We start from the raw sequence: 19,504 nt of genomic DNA, 5'->3' as shown, positions 1-19,504 counted from the left end.
ATATATCGGGTCTTATCGAAAGAATATCACGGAAGATCAAATAGTACGAAACTAGGTAAAATGAAAGAAAAAAGCTTGTGAATACGTCAGAGGCCACAGTTAACTTATCGTAATTTTGATGAAACAGTGAGAACATTTAACCAAATGATATGACAGCCAAATTCACAACTAAATCAAGGGTATGGTTAAAAATATGGTTAAAAAGAAGTTCAAATTGAAGATAAAGCAGTTAAACACTCTAGGTGCCAAAATCATCGTTCATTCTTTTGAGAACTTTTTTCTCAATAATAATTATATCCGTCATGTTGAAAATTGGGTAATGTGGCGTAAAAAACATGTGAACTCTAGACATCTTCTTGAAATTTGCTTAGACCATTTGTCCCATGATATCGGCTGTGTTTGGAAGTGAGTAATATTGTATCACAATCTAGACCACAGGGGCAATATACTCTCGAGATCTTACGAGCTCTGCTATTGTAACATATGTTGTCAAACCATAATGACTTTCGTGCAGAATATTTTTTCTGGTGACAATTTGGTCCAGTTCTAAAATGGTCATCAAAAGAGGATAAAAATATTTTGGATCCTGCCTGTCTTAGATAAGCAACTTAAAGCCTAAATTCCTTTGTATTTATTATTTGTACATATATTTTTGAACACTAAAAGTCGGGGTGAAAACACAATCAGTCGGCCAAACAAAATAAGAGAATATATATGTGTAACTGTCATTAAAAGGTACAGTTTTCCTGTATATCTGTATATGAGTTTGATTGTAAAAATTCGCTTTTACTTGAGTATTTTATGAATTCATCAAGAACAATGATGTTTCATCATACGTTGCCTTTAATCTCCTTACATTTATCTTAGAATATATTTAAGTCTATCGATCGAATGTATACTTTTAGCGACACACTTCACTTGCTAAGGTTAAAACTATAGTTTTCAAAATAATCAGAATCTAAAGATACAAAGCTTGAACACCATACACACCGTCTACACATGCAAATTGTTCAAAGAAACCGTGTACCAATGTCATATAAGTAATTGTTACACAACTATTGCTAAACGTGAATGTAAATCAGCATTAGAATTGAACAATAGAGGTCATTTAAAAATGTACAACTTTAATCGAACATTTTTGTAGTTTTGTTATCAAAACATGCATTTAACAATGCAATAATTGTCAATTTCGTGAAATGTTACCGTCTTCTGTTTCGCTCACACGACAACATGCACATATTATGTAACAATCTTAATACATTTGTCGTGCAGATGTTAACAACGAAGCACGGTATCTGATCCAGCAAATCACGCAAATCACGTAAGTCGCTGTCGCTTGTTTGTCGCAAAACAATGTCGCCCGAAGCGTTGTATGATTTGCGTCATGCGCATTAGTTGAATTGACAGTCGGCATGTGCGCAATATATTTCCGCGATAAAGTGTCGTTGTACAGTAGCATAAAGTATCGGGAGTTAAATGTCGTTCGTTAAGTATCGTTCGTCGAGCTCAGTTGATATAAGTCGACATTTTTTACGAAATTTTGGGCGATACATGGTTTGAAATATAGCATTAAATACATTGCGTTGCACTGATATGCGAATACGATTAACCCATTTATGCCTAGTGGACTCTCCCATCCTTCTAAATTGGATCAATTTATTTCCAAAATTAGGGAGGTTTAGTATATTTATTTCCATATTTAGAATATTTCTTACAGAAATTCCCTTTAAGCAAACAGCGCAGACCCTGATGAGACGCCGCATCATGTGGCGTCTTATCTGGGTCTACGCTGTTTGCCAAGGCCTTTTTTCTAGACGCTAGGCATAAATGGGTTAACAATTCGGCAGGACATTGAGAATCGATACTTGAACATAAAAATGGCATTTAATTTTTCTCGAAATCATATCATTGATGCATCACATTTCCTGTTTAAGTCATTATTGTTTACTATGTGTTATCTATAATTGGAACAATGTGTTTATGTGTAAATGCATTGGTCTATAAAATGTATTTTTTATAAATAATGTATTGAGAGATGTGTTTGTATTATAATCATAGCTCCCAGCCGGTCTGTAATGACAACCAAATGGAGAATTCTCCCTCTAGAGTATTGTTTTCAGATTATTTAAATGAACAGGTGTCAATAAAAATTATCGGAAACTGTCATAGCTTTGGTGGTATTAATATAGCATGAACGCTGCCAGTGTTTATTTTTTTGTGATTTCTAACGGTTGATATGTATTTTATATGACACTAAGATAATTAAAATAACCATCGCGGTCATATTCCCAATATTACTGCCTGAAGTGGGTTCGAAAAGACCATTCTGTCATAACTGATAAATAAAACTGATCGGCTATTTAATTCGGTCGTTGGATACAACGTTTCTTTCCAACTATTAAACGATGCTTGACATTTCATGTATTAAGGTCAGTCTATAATCACAGGTTACATACCGGAATGATGATATTTTTGCACAAAGAAAAGCAAATTACAATACAAAAATGGAACTTATTTTCTGACTTCATAGGAAATTTAGCTTTTTCCTGTTAGCAACTCGATATTGCGTAATTTTAAATATTTGCTTCAATAACGTTGAATTATTTTTATTGACATACATATATACATTAAATATTGGTTTCTGAAATTCTTTATAACAACAACTGAGCAAAGTGATTCAGATATAAGCGTTTCTGCGGATGAAAACATATACGATAAAAACACAATGGGCGGAAGTGCAGACTACAAATTTAACTCTTTCTTAAGATTTTCTGAGTTATTGATAGTAATTGTAAAGAATCATAATGCACAACGACGGATATTGGCGATCTCTTTTTAAGTGAAGTATCATATTACAAAAAGGTAATAGTGATAGGATGTCCTGGAGGCAAAATTCGATTGAGCACAAATAACAACAAACATTCAATATGCATTTTCACCATTATGCATCTTGCTCCGACAGATAACGTTTGTAAATAAATACCAAAAATACACCGAAAGTTGTTAACACCCTTCATCAAATACTGCGTTGGATTGCAGAATGACAAACGTAATGCTATAATACTTTTACTAAATAGTAAAAACGGAAACCAATAAAAACATTAAGATCAAAGCAAATCCGATAGTATCTTGCACCATCCTTTTTTCGTTTTATAAAACTGATTAAGTGTTACTTAATTATTATATAGCAGTGTAATAAGAACGTGTTCAAATGTTCGGACATGAAACTACATAAATGTACAAATATACTATCATAGTCAGATCGGTATTATTTTAATATTTTTTAAACAAATTAATTTGGCGATGAATCGATGAGTTTTTACTGTTAATAATGGGATATTCCTTATACTTTTTTTATTCCAGTTATAAATGTCGGTTTGCTATGAATTCGACTCGCAATAAAATACCAAAATAGAAGACAGCAGACATTTATGATAAATATGACCATAAACTTTCCGCGATTACAATAAACAATGCCATCATGGCTAACATTTGATCATTGTTCACAAATTGTTATATTTATATACCAATGTATATATACAAGTATAAAAAATAATAGTTTTAGTATAGAAACATTGACCTGATCTTACGGACCTATTGGGAGAACATACTTCAGTGTAATGTAATATGTATATTTGAAGCTTAAATTATCCACTATGGGTTATATTAACACGGAATGTTTTCGTGTTCCATATTATCCCTTAAGACGTGTAATCTTAAATGAACTAACACTTTTAAAGCTTGACAAATATATTTAATAATTATCAACATACATTTATATATTTTAGATTAAGAACATTTGAATGCAAATGTTAATACAAGTCTTAATAAAAATAGTTACTTATTTTTAATTCATTTTTATCTCACCACTGCTTTTTCAAATATATTATTTTTAAATCATAGTCAAAACGTGAAATTTACAACTTATAAGGTTTGATTCGTCAACCATTAAATCATTATATGGCTTTTTAGTTTGCTAATAATAAAAAAGCCACCTATTTTCGAGTTTAAATTTCAAAGTTAAATACATTTATATTCCACCCTTTAATAATTATTTTAATACAGAAATAAATAAATTGAATTACAATGAAACGATACAATAGAAAAAGTGCATGGGCTGGGGTTCTTACCCGGATCATCTGTAACCTAAAACTGACTCGCTACCACTATACTACACTGAGGTTTAATATATATATCCTCACGAAAATCCTACGTCGGTTACACAAACTATAAACACGTATTTTTGTATTAGTTGACTTCCATGCAAACAATATATATACACTTTTATAGGAAAATGCACAGCCTAAAGTCCTCTACATACAGTACCTTGGTACAACAATTAATAACTAGTTTAAGGTATTAATTTATCAATTACAATGCAATAGTGTATACGAACCTCATTATGTTTAGTTAAAACGTATTTCATTGAAGCAGCGTATCGTTATCGGTCGCCACTTCGTCTGACGGCGCTGTATTGGTCAAATAAAACAACTGCGATAAAAGGACTTGAGTTGCTTGATACGATAAAGCAAACGTATCTTGGATATAGCAGCAGTTCAGATGTGAGGAGAGACACATACTCGTGTTTAAAGTGTATTGATGCCGCTCATTGGAGCTGATATACTTACACATTTAAATTTCTTTAAAAAAAGTAATTACGTTCATTATTAAATATGTTATTACGATTTATTGATACCATACAATAGTTATTGTCGCAACAGATTGTTGAAAGACATAACATAGCTACGGCGATATTCTCTGGCAAAAAAGTGATATTCGCTTATTGCACAACATGTGATATCCTGACATTTTACATATGAGATGATGTAACTGTACCGTCTGGTAATCTTGACCAAGGTAAAGTAATTACTAAAGGTGATGTCTTCATTGCATTTCTATCAATGTGTTCCATTGGAATACAGTTATAACGTCTGGTAATCTTGACCAGGGTAAAGTAATTACTGAAGGTGATTTGTCTTCATTGCATTGCTATCAATGCGTTCCATTGGAATACAGTAATAATGTATTCCGCAATAGGAAACTTCGTGAATAGTTAGCAACTAGACCCCTGTTCATTTTACATGCGTAGTAGTAACTCTCCGTTTACAACAGTGGTGTATAGGATGCGGACAGAGTGTGAATCATAAGACGTTAATGAAAAAACACGTTATTTAAGATGATCTTTAAAACATACGTGTACTTAAAAAAATTGAACAATTTCGCAGAAATGCACTTAATTTAAGGCGAGAAGTGGGCATGGTGTTCTAAATAGTAAGTGATTCAGTGAAGTGATATCAATCTAGCATTATGTTCATTTTGAATCACGTAGAGGGCATCTTGCTCGTGGATAAAACTTTCTTAGGTCTTAATTCCATGTATTGCAATACAAACAATATATCGAAGCAAAATGAAACACAATAATCACAATAACCGAATGTGCATCTGTTAAACAATGCAAACAGATATTACTTGTTATGAACGTAAATCCATTGATCGGTGAAGTAACGAACATGGAAGGTATATGCAGAGATCGTTTGATGGAGTTACCAGCATCCATGTTCGACGTGTTCTCGTGTTCAATGTGCTACCATTACCTATTTCATGCCAGCAAAGGCTTAAAACCGACGGCAACATGGCCATGGCCATTGGTTCCGACAGACGCTGGACGGAAATACTATCACGAAAACGTTTCCATCATTGCAGACGTAAGAAGTTCCGTCGCTCGCACGTTAGTCTGCGAATCATTGAACGACAACGAATGCACGCGGTGGATTGACTGTTGCAATGCGGCAGCGAAATGTTGTCAAACACAACTTAGTGAAGCTGTAAAAAACTTTACTTCAGGATTATTTTGTCCACGAACTTGGGACGGTTTTGGATGTTTCGATGACGCGGGGCCATCGACTCGGAATTTTATTTCATGTCCAAGCTATGTAGAACATGCTTCAATATCAGGTATATGTTTCTTTCTTGTCTGTCAAATACATTTTGTTTCTAATTAATTCAGGTGATTGTGTCAGGATGATATTGTTTTAATTTCGTGGTATTCGAAACATACATTTCCCTATACCGAATCGATAATTTAAAGCAATTCATGATAAATACAACTATTGTACAATGAAGCACTATAAAGTGTTAACCTAAGGTATTCCAGCCAAATAAAAAAATAATCTTGTTTTATAATAGACTGCGGTCCGTCTTTATTGGTGCAAATTAACTTATCGCCAAACAAAGCGACTTTTTTTTACAAGACTCGACACCAACATACACAAAAAGCACATACCAATCAATATCATCAATATAACGTTTAATGGTAAATGCAAAGCATTCGAAGTTTAAACTGCAAGCGTCACACACTGTATACAGTGAAAAGGCATTCGATATTGTTTTTCTAGATATATCAAGCAATATACCGTTCATATCTATTTAGCGATGTATTAAAAAAAAATTACATAAACATTAAATTCACAGAATACCGCCTGTATGCGAGGATTTTCAAGACGTTCCTTATTTGACAAAAACTGTTTGACACATATTCATCTTTTAGAAGTAACCGTTATTACTCAAGTTCTCGACAATCTAAATTTTCGGACATCCTCTTGTTTGGACAAATTAGTATAAGACTTAGAGTAAAACACCTAGAGTTACGACATTGGAATCGGATACTCACTTATTCGGATATAAGAATTAAAGAAACATTCATGATCTTCCTTAAACACTGGTTTGTTTAATCCATACTATCAAGCGAGTGTGTGAGTGGCACATTGACCCAGTGCGTGTGGACTAACAAATCTTATGTTTCTTTTAAATTATTTTTGAATATAATTGACATTTGTTAAATGAAACGACCTTATTAAAATATTCCGCTATTGCAGTTAGTTCTTTCTGAGTATGAACTCGTTTGAAATCTTTCAAGACATTCAAATACAAGTTCATAAAATTATTCAGAGTCCGGCTGTTGAAACATCATTTAATTTGGTATTCCTTCATAATTAACTATCAAATAGAGGTTTTAATAAATGTATTCATTAATATTAGGTTTATAGGAATTAAACCATTATGCACGAAGACATTTTAAATAGCGTCAGTTAAATTCAATAGTGTGTATAAATCCACAAAACAAATGTGTAGCACATGATTGGGTCGCTTTGATAGCTGCGTGACCCAGTAACCATCTGCAGCGTACACAATTATAAAATCAGAATCGTCACGAGCCTGATATTGCCTCCATGCAAAACATTTTGCATTTATTGAGTTTCTATAGACTTTCTCATGCATCATTATAATCTAAATAATGGTGGGGTTTACTAGTTGATACAATATTGTTTACAATTTTATAAATGTTAATACCGATAAAACCTTAGTTTTTTTATCATGTGTTCCAAAAGGGTTGCGGCCTTATGTATTTATTGTTTAATTGCTTCTTTAAAAGAGCAAATTAACATATATCGAATACTGTTTTTGTAAAAAATGACAAAAAACGCGATGCATTAACATTACAATATTACACAATATTAACTGATTCTCCAATACAATTGCTTTAAATATGTTAATTGCCAGTATATTTGGAAAAGAACGTCGACGCAATTTCTTACTTGAATTGAAGTGTACAAATATTGACGCATGTAGCCATTTATTCATCAGATAAGCACGCTACTTTCCGTTTGACTTGTCAACTGTTATCACACAAGACTGTAATTGTTGATTTAAGGAACACTAACTCTGTCTATAAGATAGATAATTGTTTAAATATCTCACTATTGAATGTTAATCTGATCAATTCATTTAAGTTACATACGATGTTAAAATTAACCTTTTGGGACTCATCAGGTAAACTGACTAAGTAATTAAATAATACACATTATATTAAAAGTGTTTAACGTTAACAACAGTTTGCATAGCATTTACCTCTCTGATGAAAACTATTTTGTCAAACTATTTTGAGTTGTTTTCATGTTATGTGCTCGTTACTGTGAGGTTATTATTTTTATTAATATTTGCAAATTGTTTTAAAACCCATTCTAAGCATTTTTGCTTCGGAAAGAAAATAAGCTCCAACAAGCAGTGCTAGCAAATAGGTAATTCTTTGTTTACAATGTTTTGTTCACACTTATACAGGTTCCCACAAAAGTAATAAACTTGACTTATACCCGTTATAAATGGCTTTTGTGGTTTTATAGTGTATACCGAGCGATACAAAGTAAATACACTATGGGGCAATCTATACATTGTAAAGATATGAACGAATCGATCGATCATCTGTCAGCGTTATCGGATACTCATAATAAATCGAAATAAATGCAGATACTATTGTTACAATAGACTTGATTGTATCCTTTAAATTTGTGTAAAAAATCATTATGTATTGTTCATTTACAATACATTCAAAATTAATTTATAGGGTGCAATACTTACATGTTCTAAAATCACAGAAATAAATAAGAACAATTACAATTATTTTATACATTGTTGCAACTTTTTATTTTAATGAAAATGTTTACCATATCGTAAATGTAAAGATTGTTTTGGAAAATAATGCAATTAAACACGGATATAATAATCATGGATAATAACACAATGTGTATTACGCGATATATGTAACGGAACTATACTGTATAGTCAATATTTCCGAACTTCTCCCTACGTCATATGATTCGATAATTTTAATATTGATGTTATCATATACAAATTAGCGTCAACTTTCCAAATGATGAACATCGTATGCTTTCTATCGTTAACCGGTATTAAGGTAAACACAATATGCACATGTATTTATTTTTTGACGGAAGTTTTCTCTCCGAACTGTTAATTCACATATTCTAATTATTTGTTCAACGTCCATTGGAGACGCAAATAAAAGCGTAGAGTATAAAACGTTCTTTTCATACATACCATTTTACAAAATTAAAATTATCAGCTGCAAAAGCAGACTGACACACCAGTGAAGCACAGGACACAACACAAAACATGCAACCAATACAACAATCAAAATCAAGCTAGACATCTAACGAACGGAAACCTATGTAGATATGTTTTCATGTAATGTCTGAAGCAATTGCTATACATTGCTAAAAAAAATAAAAACAATTACCTATGTATGCATAATATTTGAGTCGAGTTACCGAAAATCAAGTTTAGTCGGAAAGTGTCGTCCCTGATTAGCCTGTGCGGACTGCACAGGCTAATCTGGGACGACACTTTACGCACATGCATTATAACCAGTTTTCTCAGAACACGATACAGTTTTAAGAGGTACGTTTGTGGCATAAAAATCGTCGTCTCTTACAGCGACGGCTTACAAAGACTGCACCGAGAACGGAACGTGGTGGGTCGATTCAGAGACGAGCTCAGAGTGGACAAATTACACAACTTGTGTACAGACACAGGTGATTTTCAGATAGATTTATTATGAGAAATAACATAAATCAAATATACTGTTATGCATAGTTGATAACGAAGAGCGTTTCAACATTATCAGTATAAGATTGTTAACAACACCAATAAGAACAACTGATAGGCAGTTTGGTAGATGGCTTTGTTTGGCAACGGTAAAAAATATGTGGAAATTAACAAATTGTCAAACCGTTTGGCTTAACAAATGTGCTAGACAAGACTCAAAGATACACACACAAAGCCAACAGGTATACAGATAGGACTTTCAATATAAAGGACATCGGCTGTAAAACCCACTTTAACGAGCTCCAAAACGCACATCTGAACCAGAATTATGTCACATCATTTTAAATAGCAATTGACATCAAAGCGTACACATTAGCAATTACCGTCGTTAAATATATTAATAATACCTGTTTGTAATCATAACGCAGTTCGCGATTTTACTTCCTTAAATATACGCCAACATAGCAGATATCCCGCTTTATGCGTCACTCATGTTTAAGATTGCAATGTATAAGTTGGACTGTAAGAATGACGTCATAAACGAATTGTGTAGACCCCAAGTGAAGATGATAATTATTTACTTACACATAGAACAAACAAAAACAACAACACCAAAACAACACATTACTACAATGTGTCCGTTATGAACTGAGTTTTAAACAACCATTTTAACAGCTTCTTCTGACAGTTTACTTCTTACTTGTAAATCCAACACTACTTCTTCTGAATGGACACCAACATGCACAATATTGACTATTACAGGACTACCAGACGGTGGTATACGTTGCGTTTGCGTGCAACATTCTGAGTCTGGCACTATTAGTACCGGCATGCGTAATATTTCTAGGAATAAGGTAAGACAATACACCTATGGCTGACGCATTCATTCCCTGTTACAAATTACACGTGGGTCTTTAAATAAATCATAATTAAGTTTGACAACCATGAACCATCCATGAAGCATTTTTTCGAGCATAATATCACAATTTTAACTTGCAACGGTGAGTATGATTGGCGTCGCACTAAAGTGCGGCGAATAGTTATTAATACGTTTTTTTTTCGCTTATGGGAGGAAAAGTTATTTTACGGATCAATGTATATATTTTTGTTGTCAGAATATCTTGCATAGTGGTAATTTTTTGTGTAAATTAATGTAAATAAGTACTGCATTTGTGCCTATTACATTTACAACAACATATATTGCCAATAATGCAAAGCTAATTGTTTTAATTAATAACTGATAACAGGGACTGGGTAATAATAAAAGATCACAGGGATTGGCAATACGCGAACCGGTGAAACTTTCTGGTTTTGAATAAAAACAAAATTTCTTTGTTCCACTATCCTAGCAACCACCTACTTACTAATAAAGGCGCTATAGAGCGCAAAGCGCGACACGTTATATTAATTGTTATAATGAGTCTTGATAATGGAAGCAGCCGCTTACCAATGAGGAGCACTTTCACAGCACCCCAGTCTCATTACTAACAAGTCCTCCTACAGGTTGTTTTTTTAAGAACCACATATAGAAGGCCGCAGGCCTATCCCGTATCTTGCCAGTGGTATGGACCTTTAACCCCGCTAACTATCCAGCGTTTAAACTTCCGGGTTTACATTTAAACCGACTATTAATATCTTATTAATATCTTTCAAGCGGTTCCGTAGTGTAGTGGTTACACGCTCGCTTCACATGTGAGAGGCCCAAGGTTCGAGCCCCAGTAGAATCAAATTATTTTATTTGTTTTCTATGTTAACTTTTTGTTTTGATGTAGACATTTTAGTTTAAATAATTATGCTGTTTTATTGTAACCATTTTTTGTTTTTATTATGCCCATGAAATATATGTGTGAGAGGGGGGGGGGGGGGTTCGTAAACACATTAAAACTTTTACAGTGTTTTCATATCAATGAGTACTCAACCCCTATCGTAAATGAGCAACGTAGAATAAGTTCAGAATCATCTCCCCTTGAAGTTGAGCAAAATATGAAATTACGCTTACAAGATGAAGCAGATTTTTAAAACCTACTCAGTTCTGTTCCATTAATGAAAACTGCACACGGATGCCAGTAAGAAAAGGAAACCAATGTCAATAAAATGAACTATGAAATAGTTGGGGGTTACAACACAAAATCATAGATAATGGTTATTTGGGGGTTATAACACAACATCATAGATAATGGTTATTTGGGGGTTATAACACAAAATCATAGATAATGGTTATACCAGTATCTTTTTCTATTTTGTTTAAAATAATCGGCCAGTATATTAATATTTACAGTAGAAAAAATCGTTCTATGTAACTTCATTGAGTGCCTTTTACACTAAAATTCCCGACGCCCTTTGATGCTTTGCATCAATAATCATCTTGTACGTCTATGTCATATTATATATATTATGTCACTGGTCGGTGAATAAGTAATTTGCACTGCAAAACACACCGCTTTTATATGAATGTATAATATGGTGAGTTTTTAGACTCGCTTTAATCTAACTTTCTTGTTAATTAAGACACGTATGTGATATATTTTAGATGCAAGTCTTCGCTTATAGGAATATTCAGTATGAGGACAAATCCGTTCGATTCCTTTATTCTTGGTTCCAAACGCCTATTAAGATAGTAATTTACATGTACTATATATTTATATTCATTTTCAGACAGCTGCGCGCGCAGAAACGTATAAAACTTCATCTGTGTTTGTTCCTCTCATTTATATTTGCGTGCATCGTTACACTTATCTGGGATGTTGCCGTATATCTGGACAGGCTACATAATCGCAGAAGTGAGACTGTGATGCACAGAAATTCCGTAAGTAGAGCGGACCATCTCAAAAAATATAACACTAACTCCATTATCAAGGTGCCTGTACCACGTGACTTTATCGGCTATGTGTGGAACAATTGGATGTCAACAAACCATCGCTCCAGGTACGTTTCTGATAAATTTGTTGACATCCGATTGTCCCACACATAGCCGAAAAAGTCACGTGGTACAGGCACCTTGATTATGTACTGCATGGTTATTCGTGTTCTTATGGGGGATTGATGATTAATGACTTCATGATCATTAAGTAAGATAAACAATTATGTATGGTAATGCAGTACAAATGCCCACTGGACCTGATGAAGTAAAAGATCAGTCATAAAAACATACGTATATAAATACATACAGAACAATGTTTGATTTTGAGAGGAGAATTCAGCAAAAAAAAAACTTATATTTATATTTATCCTGTTTATTAATTGCATTTATATTTAACGAAATAAACAATTCTCAATCGGACGTACGTGGAACACTTTAAGACGTGAACAGGCGATTACATTTACTTCAGGATGCATGCAAGTTGCTATACATCCTGACACGCTACGTGAGTACTGCAAACTTCTTTTGGATGTTTTGCGAGGGCTTCTATCTTCATCGGCTCATCGTCCATGCATTTTCTACGCCCAAATCTCTCATGCCGTATTATGTGTTTGGATGGCGTAAGTGACAAGTATTTTTTCTACAAGCTATCATTGATTGTTCGATCGATCTACAAAGATATGATGGTTTCAACATTACGTATACGAACAATATTATAATGTACAGCATATATGTCGATATAAAATGTAATCTGAATAGGTTGCTAAATAACGTATAAAGCTGTATTAAACTAACAATATATTTGACTTATTATCACATGTCTTCATTTGTTGGTAAAATTTAAATAAATAACAGAGAATATGTATATATTTACAGTTATATCATGGATTCCAAGTATAATCTACGCTATTGTTCGCGCCTCCAATGAGGATTACAACCGTAGGTAATTAGCACATTATTTTTTTTTTAAAGCATTCACTACACAATTTTTTGTACAAAAAGAAAAAGAAAACACTAAAGCAGACGGATTGTCTTCTGTATACGTGATTAAAAACCATTCACACAGGTTAGTTAAGTATCAAATAGGCTTTAATGGAGTGACACATGAGATATTCATTTGAGCAGAGCCATTTCAAGACTTTGTCAAAAGTATGCAAATTATCAAAACAATAGGTAACCGCCGCACGTGGGATACGTATAGCAAAAACCACTCAATTTATACATGTTCTTTGAATACCTTACTTCGCATAGTATTGTCTATATACCATTTAAGCATGTTTACGGAACACGTGCATTAATTCTTTTTGAATAGAAATGTTAGTCATAATCGTTTACGTCGGTTCCATGTTCGTGATATGCGTAGATAAATAATTACACATTTACTGCAATAGATTTGAAAATGTATGTAAAACGTTGGTATTATCCTGCGTCAAACAATATGGAAGACACATTATAACAAATTATTAGTTTTATATATCATTTTTTTGTGTTTTTTTTTCGTCCGTTTGTATTTACTAATGTAATGCCATTTATTTGCTGTATGAATATTTTTTTTTTCTAGTTCATATCAACATAAAGTGGTGTTTTGTAATTGTTTCAGTTGTATTATTCGCATTATTTAGTAATTGAAATTTATGTCAAAAGGTAGTGGTGTATATATATATAAATACATCGGGGAATTATTATCACCATACACTAATTAATCATTCGATGTTATCTGTAACTCATGTTAAGGCCACTCCAAATTGATATGTGGTCGTCGGATTTGCCGCACCTATTTTTTCAAAATGGAAAAAAAAAATTATAAAAAATTACCGCTCGCACTCATTTTTGTGTCCTTCTGTAACCATAGCGCATGTGTTTTTTTTATAATTTGTGAAGAAAAAAAAAACGCGATCTAGCAGAAAAGATTTTGACGCTACGAATACGAATGCCAAATATAGTGTTTCGTTACCTTTTAAATTTTAAATCGATTACTGCAGACGCCAAAAAATTTTCATCGAGACGACCAGTACATGTTTCGCTGTCGTGACCGTTTTAACAAATTGCGGTGAAAAGTTGCTGCGGCCAACCCTTAAAAATATAAACACATCTTCTACGTTCTGTGACTTATTTGAATGTGTTTGTTTTATTTCGAACATGCAACTATTAGCAGATACCGTTGAAGCATGTTAAAGTTCAAACAAAATCGGGAAATATGACGTAAGATTGTTTATACTTTTTCTTTATTAAATGGGCATATGGACAGTATTTCCCTATATGTAGGCAAATTTTTCCTATTACACAATTTTAAGTGAACAAAAATAAACATAAAATCACTAAATGCTGACTCTAAAAGTTTCACAGGGACAATGTTTTTTATTTTTAAAATACATGGTTGACGGAACATGCTTAACAGCTAGGTCCGTGTATTGCAGAAACATCAAATACGTTCTTTGTATTGTATACATTTATTTCAGAAAAATACAATACCGTACTAGCCATCGATATGCCCCTTTTAAAATAAGGTAGCGACAATGGATTATATGCATGGCCTTTGTCCGACTGTCTGTCATTATCATTTTGAAGATTGTCCCTCTTCAAGTGCTATTGCAACATGGTATACCTTTTCACGGCTTGCAACATGGTATACCTGTTCACAGCTTTCACTGTTCAAAACAAATATAAGCAGCGGTACATGTAGGTAGACTTGTTTCCCTCACTTCAATGATATGGTTACAGTAACACATATATTTCGTGGTCAAAGGTCATAATGCAACTAACTCCTATAAATATGAGGTCGATATATATTCTTTGTATAAGACTATATTTAAATGTAAAATACCGGTATAGCTGTTTAAAGCTGTATCTCTTGATAATGCAATATTTTTCTATCGAAATGTGATTTTTTTTTCTTCGCTCTTCGCTCGCTCGAGAAATTTCAAAAAAAAAATAATATTTTTTTTCGCTCGCCTCTTCAACTTTTTTTCCAAAAAAATCCATAGACCAACAAATCAATTTGGAGTGGCCTAACATTCATTTTACATCACTTATATATATTTTTTTTGACCTTGCGGTCAAGGATAACCCATGTAAGTGCAAGCACTTATTTCCAATGGGGTCCTTTATTTTTTGCTGAAGAGACAGCATACAGAAGAGATACAATGAATCCGGGTGCGATACCCTAGCTCTTTGCTAATAGATCCCTTGGTTCTTTTACGTGCTCGGTGTATAGCACCGATACACGCGAGAATGGGTTTCATACCAGTCTCTAGTTGGGTGGGAAACACTTGAAGCATTTGTGCAATATCCAGTGCCCCTGCCAGGAATTGAACCAGGGACCTCTGGAATGGTAGGCCAGTGTGTTACCACTAGACCACCGCACCACTAGTTAAAAATAAAATAGTTTTCCATTTGTATTTAAGTCCTTACCATTCTCTCATTGATCATTATTGTTATACAGCTGCTGGGTCTATAATATCGATACCTTCGAGTGGTTGCTGTATACACCTAACATGATGTGCGTGTTGGTAAGTGATTTACATTGTCCGCACTCTTAGATGAGATTTCTATGTTCGCCAATAAAGCAAGAATGTATGCCTTTATCACATATTATGCAAGCATGTGTCAAACAAACTTTATTATACACGTTTAATGTTATCCAACATGAAACATTCGTTGTGTTCGGTATTTGCGATCTTTAACTGATACGCTGCATGTACGGTAATTCGCTCGAATATTGGTCTCCCTCAAAGTCTGTTTCGTAGCCTTGTTAAACAACGTTCCCTGACAAGTTTTTCTGGAGTGTCCGGAGTTCAAAATGCAGCTGATATTGCCGATTAATCCCGATATAATATCAGCAATGTAGAAACAATAGATGCTTGTCACTTTACACATTTTGCGATTCTGATGGAGTAAGGATTGATAGTTTAGGTTATAAGTATGTTAATGTGTCACAAATACCATAATTCCTACAAGGGTACCCACACAGTTCAGTTTTCTTATTTCTACGGGCCAAATTATTGATTCCGTCAGTAATAGAGAATGTTGCTACGATACACATATTTATAGTCCGATTACTTTGGATTATATGCTATTACTTCGACAGATACGTACGCCGTTAAAGATAGTAATTTGCTTTCATTTTGTAATCATCTCTTCTGGGCATCCATCCGCCTGTCCACACAAATGTAATAACTCAAACATAACCTAGACTTCTTTGAAATTATGCTGTTATTTTTTAAAGTGAGCATATGATTAGGTGTTACCCCTCATGTAAACCTATGATCTCATTAGACCAAGCAACTATAACACTGAGAAGTGAAATTTATCGAATGCAACATTACAAATGATATATATGATATTGCATATGCAAATGTAAAGCAAGTTTACGTAATATTCACAATTTTTATCTGCGGTCAGTCGTCTGTGTTTATTTAAACATGAACACATTATAACCAATTATAATTAACACGTTATAAGCAATAATGACAGGATAGATACACATTATAATCACGTAAAACTATTTCCTCAATAACTTCTTTATTTACAGGCAAATGTGGTGTTCCTCGCGAATATACTGAAGATTTTATGCTCGAAGCTCCAAGCGCATCCAAACGAGCCTAGTAACTACAGGTATATTTATCATATTGAGAACTTTAAAGGAATGCGAGCAACACATTTAAAACATACATGTTTAAATAGTTATTTTTGAATCTTTTTTGAACGTGTTTCTTTATATACATACCATCGTAGCTTTTAAATTCAAATCGAAACTAACATTGTATTCGTTTGACTCACGTCTATGTGTCACACACACCACATGACATTGAGGAATATGTATTATAAAATGTTTAATGTTTAGTGTTATGTTTCAGAAAAGCTTTGAAAGCAACGTTCGTTCTTATACCTCTTTTCGGTCTCCAGCAGTTCATTGTTATATACCGCCCACCACCAACTTCATCGATTGCGTTTGCATACGAGGTCACTCAAACAGTCATAACAAATACACAGGTTATTAACTAATTGTTGTTCTTTTTTAGAATCTTTTCAATATATTTACCATGTAGATCTTACACTTATCGTTAGGTTCCTATGCGCGGTTCAAATTAACAACCATAACATATAGAGCCGATTGTCACACTATATACGCATACATAAAATTACATGTTTTGAATTGAGAAGCCTTGCACAGGTTTACAGTTAACTAATTTTGACAATAAGAAATCGCATTGTAAAGTGAGTATGTATTATTGGATTACACACGTGTAACATCAGCGAATGTGCCTATTTCACCTGAGTATATATAAGGAATTTACTATAGCATACTAATTCACCACTACAACCTTAGGTCATTAAAGCATTTGTTTATACGTGCAGTATAACATTATAATTATTTAATTCATTCAGTACCCGTTAAAAAGACAATGGCAAATTTTCGAAAATATCCAGAATACGTTTAGTTTATTACAGTATTTTTTTGTATTTCAAATATTGCAAATGTCACTCTTATAATTCGTTTAGATTATATTCGTATTTTTGTTGAACATCAACTTCCAGTTGTAATTATAAATTATCGTATTTATATAAATATAAAGAAGAAAATTGATAAGCCAAGAGCCGGTCATATGTTTGCATATACTAAAGAGTAAACATACAAGGTGAAGATTTATGAACAACTATGATATTTCCTATGTTTGGCTTTTAAAGGCATTGGAATTCGTTCAAGTGTGTCATATTTTTTTACAATTGGTAATTATCAATTCTTTACACATAACATATAAAGGAAGAATAATATGTTAAGCTTAATCTTGCTCTGTTTCTAGGGTGCTATTGTGGCGTTAATTTTCTGCTTTCTGAATGGTGAAGTGCACACATTCCTACGTAGTTGCCTAGGAACGCGCGTGGACATGAGCTCCGTAACAACCAATGGCCGAGCGAACAGCCTGTCTTCCGCCACCCAGATTACATCTTTCACTTCCGGTAGTCGTGGAAACAAATCATTCGAAAATAACGACAAGGGTTACATTCCATTAAGTACAAGCATTACTTTACAAGATAATTCGATTGCGAACAAATCAACGAATGGCCGTGTGTCTTTTGCAATATTAACAGTTTAACGACATTGTAACTCCTAAAATACGTTATGCCCTTAGTAATTTGTCTGAACGTGTATTATTTTAGGCAGTGTTTACAATGTACTTGATGACGTCCAAATATATAAATATATAAACGTTGATTTGATCTGTATACATGTTTTCTCCAAACCGTGCAAAATTGTGCATTTTGCTTGAATGTATATATTACACATTTATGACCGTACATTCTATTTATATTTACATATGCTATTATTAAAAGTGTACATACAATTTAACATATTAACGTTTAACAACAGAAATGTGAATAGTTTTGCTTTGAACTGTTTGAATAAAATTTTAGTTAGTTGATAATTTGGTTTCATTTCAGATTTCCTTAACAAAAATAATGTTACTGTTGTTCTGGCTCACAACAATAGATTAGTCGAATGGCAGCTACATTAACTAACTGTTGTTGTTATAATGTTTTCTCTTTGTCAATGTTTGAAACCCTGCAGACATCATCATAAGTAAACCTTTCGTCGATATTTATGGGAGTTCAATCTCTTGGAACGGTCAAAGTGGAGATTAAGGGTTTAAACCAGACCAGATACTTGTCACCAATCACACGTTATCACTTAAAAGGCAGGATTGACATAGACAACATAGCAATACAAAAAGATACAACCATAAAACCGACTATGGTAAAATCTGGTATCGCTGGTATCGCTGCCTTGCTGGCACTTATTCAAACCCACACTGCGAACTTAAATCTGTATGTGTCCTTTTACTTCTGTTAACATTAACCTTAGCCTAGAATTAATAACAAAACATCCAGTCGAATATATTTTAAAACGCAGTAAACGAGCGCATGCATATATTGAATATACAACAATTACTCAAAATCCATGAGAGTAAACACTATTGTATCAGCTCCGCCATTATCTTAATTCATTATCTTTATACTTAATTCAAGAATTCGGTAGAGAAAAGATAGAATTAGCGCATACCAACCGCGTTTCAATCAGGTTATTCGCATTAAAGAACCGACACTGTAAGCAACTGCCTTTATCACTCGAACCTTGCATCGGCCATGCAGTGTTTGATTTGTGTTTATTGATATTGATACCGTCGTATAATCTACGAAACATATTTCATCTTTTTGAAAGTAGTATGAATGCTTTGCGTACTG

At 33.4% G+C, this 19,504-nt stretch overlaps 1 protein-coding gene across 1 annotated transcript; it reads left to right on the top strand.

The window, feature by feature from the left end:
* The first annotated feature begins 7,749 nt into the window (after positions 1-7,749).
* Positions 7,750-18,625, top strand: LOC127855615 (calcitonin gene-related peptide type 1 receptor-like). The gene is made up of 10 exons (XM_052391361.1): positions 7,750-7,830; positions 9,289-9,386; positions 10,162-10,253; positions 12,055-12,205; positions 12,729-12,879; positions 13,136-13,202; positions 15,702-15,768; positions 16,791-16,873; positions 17,116-17,251; positions 18,064-18,625. The coding sequence occupies exons 1-10, from the start codon at positions 7,800-7,802 to the stop codon at positions 18,355-18,357; spliced, it is 1,170 nt and encodes a 389-aa protein (XP_052247321.1). The 5' UTR covers positions 7,750-7,799; the 3' UTR covers positions 18,358-18,625.
* Positions 18,626-19,504: the final 879 nt, after the last annotated feature.

Source organism: Dreissena polymorpha, chromosome 13 (assembly GCF_020536995.1).
Source record: "Dreissena polymorpha isolate Duluth1 chromosome 13, UMN_Dpol_1.0, whole genome shotgun sequence".
In the NCBI taxonomy this organism is placed as follows: domain Eukaryota; kingdom Metazoa; phylum Mollusca; class Bivalvia; order Myida; family Dreissenidae; genus Dreissena; species Dreissena polymorpha.
The sequence above is the reverse complement of the archived record's forward strand: the minus strand, read 5'-3'. Positions and strand labels throughout refer to the sequence as shown.

Excerpts from the sequence above, each read along its gene's own strand:
- LOC127855615 (XM_052391361.1), top strand. The coding sequence starts at position 7,800 with ATGTTAAAATTAACCTTTTGGGACTCATCAG. Across the intron at positions 7,831-9,288 it reads AACCTTTTGGGACTCATCAG|CGACGGCTTACAAAGACTGC; the intron begins GTAAACTGACTA and ends CGTCTCTTACAG. Across the intron at positions 15,769-16,790 it reads CTAACATGATGTGCGTGTTG|GCAAATGTGGTGTTCCTCGC; the intron begins GTAAGTGATTTA and ends CTTTATTTACAG.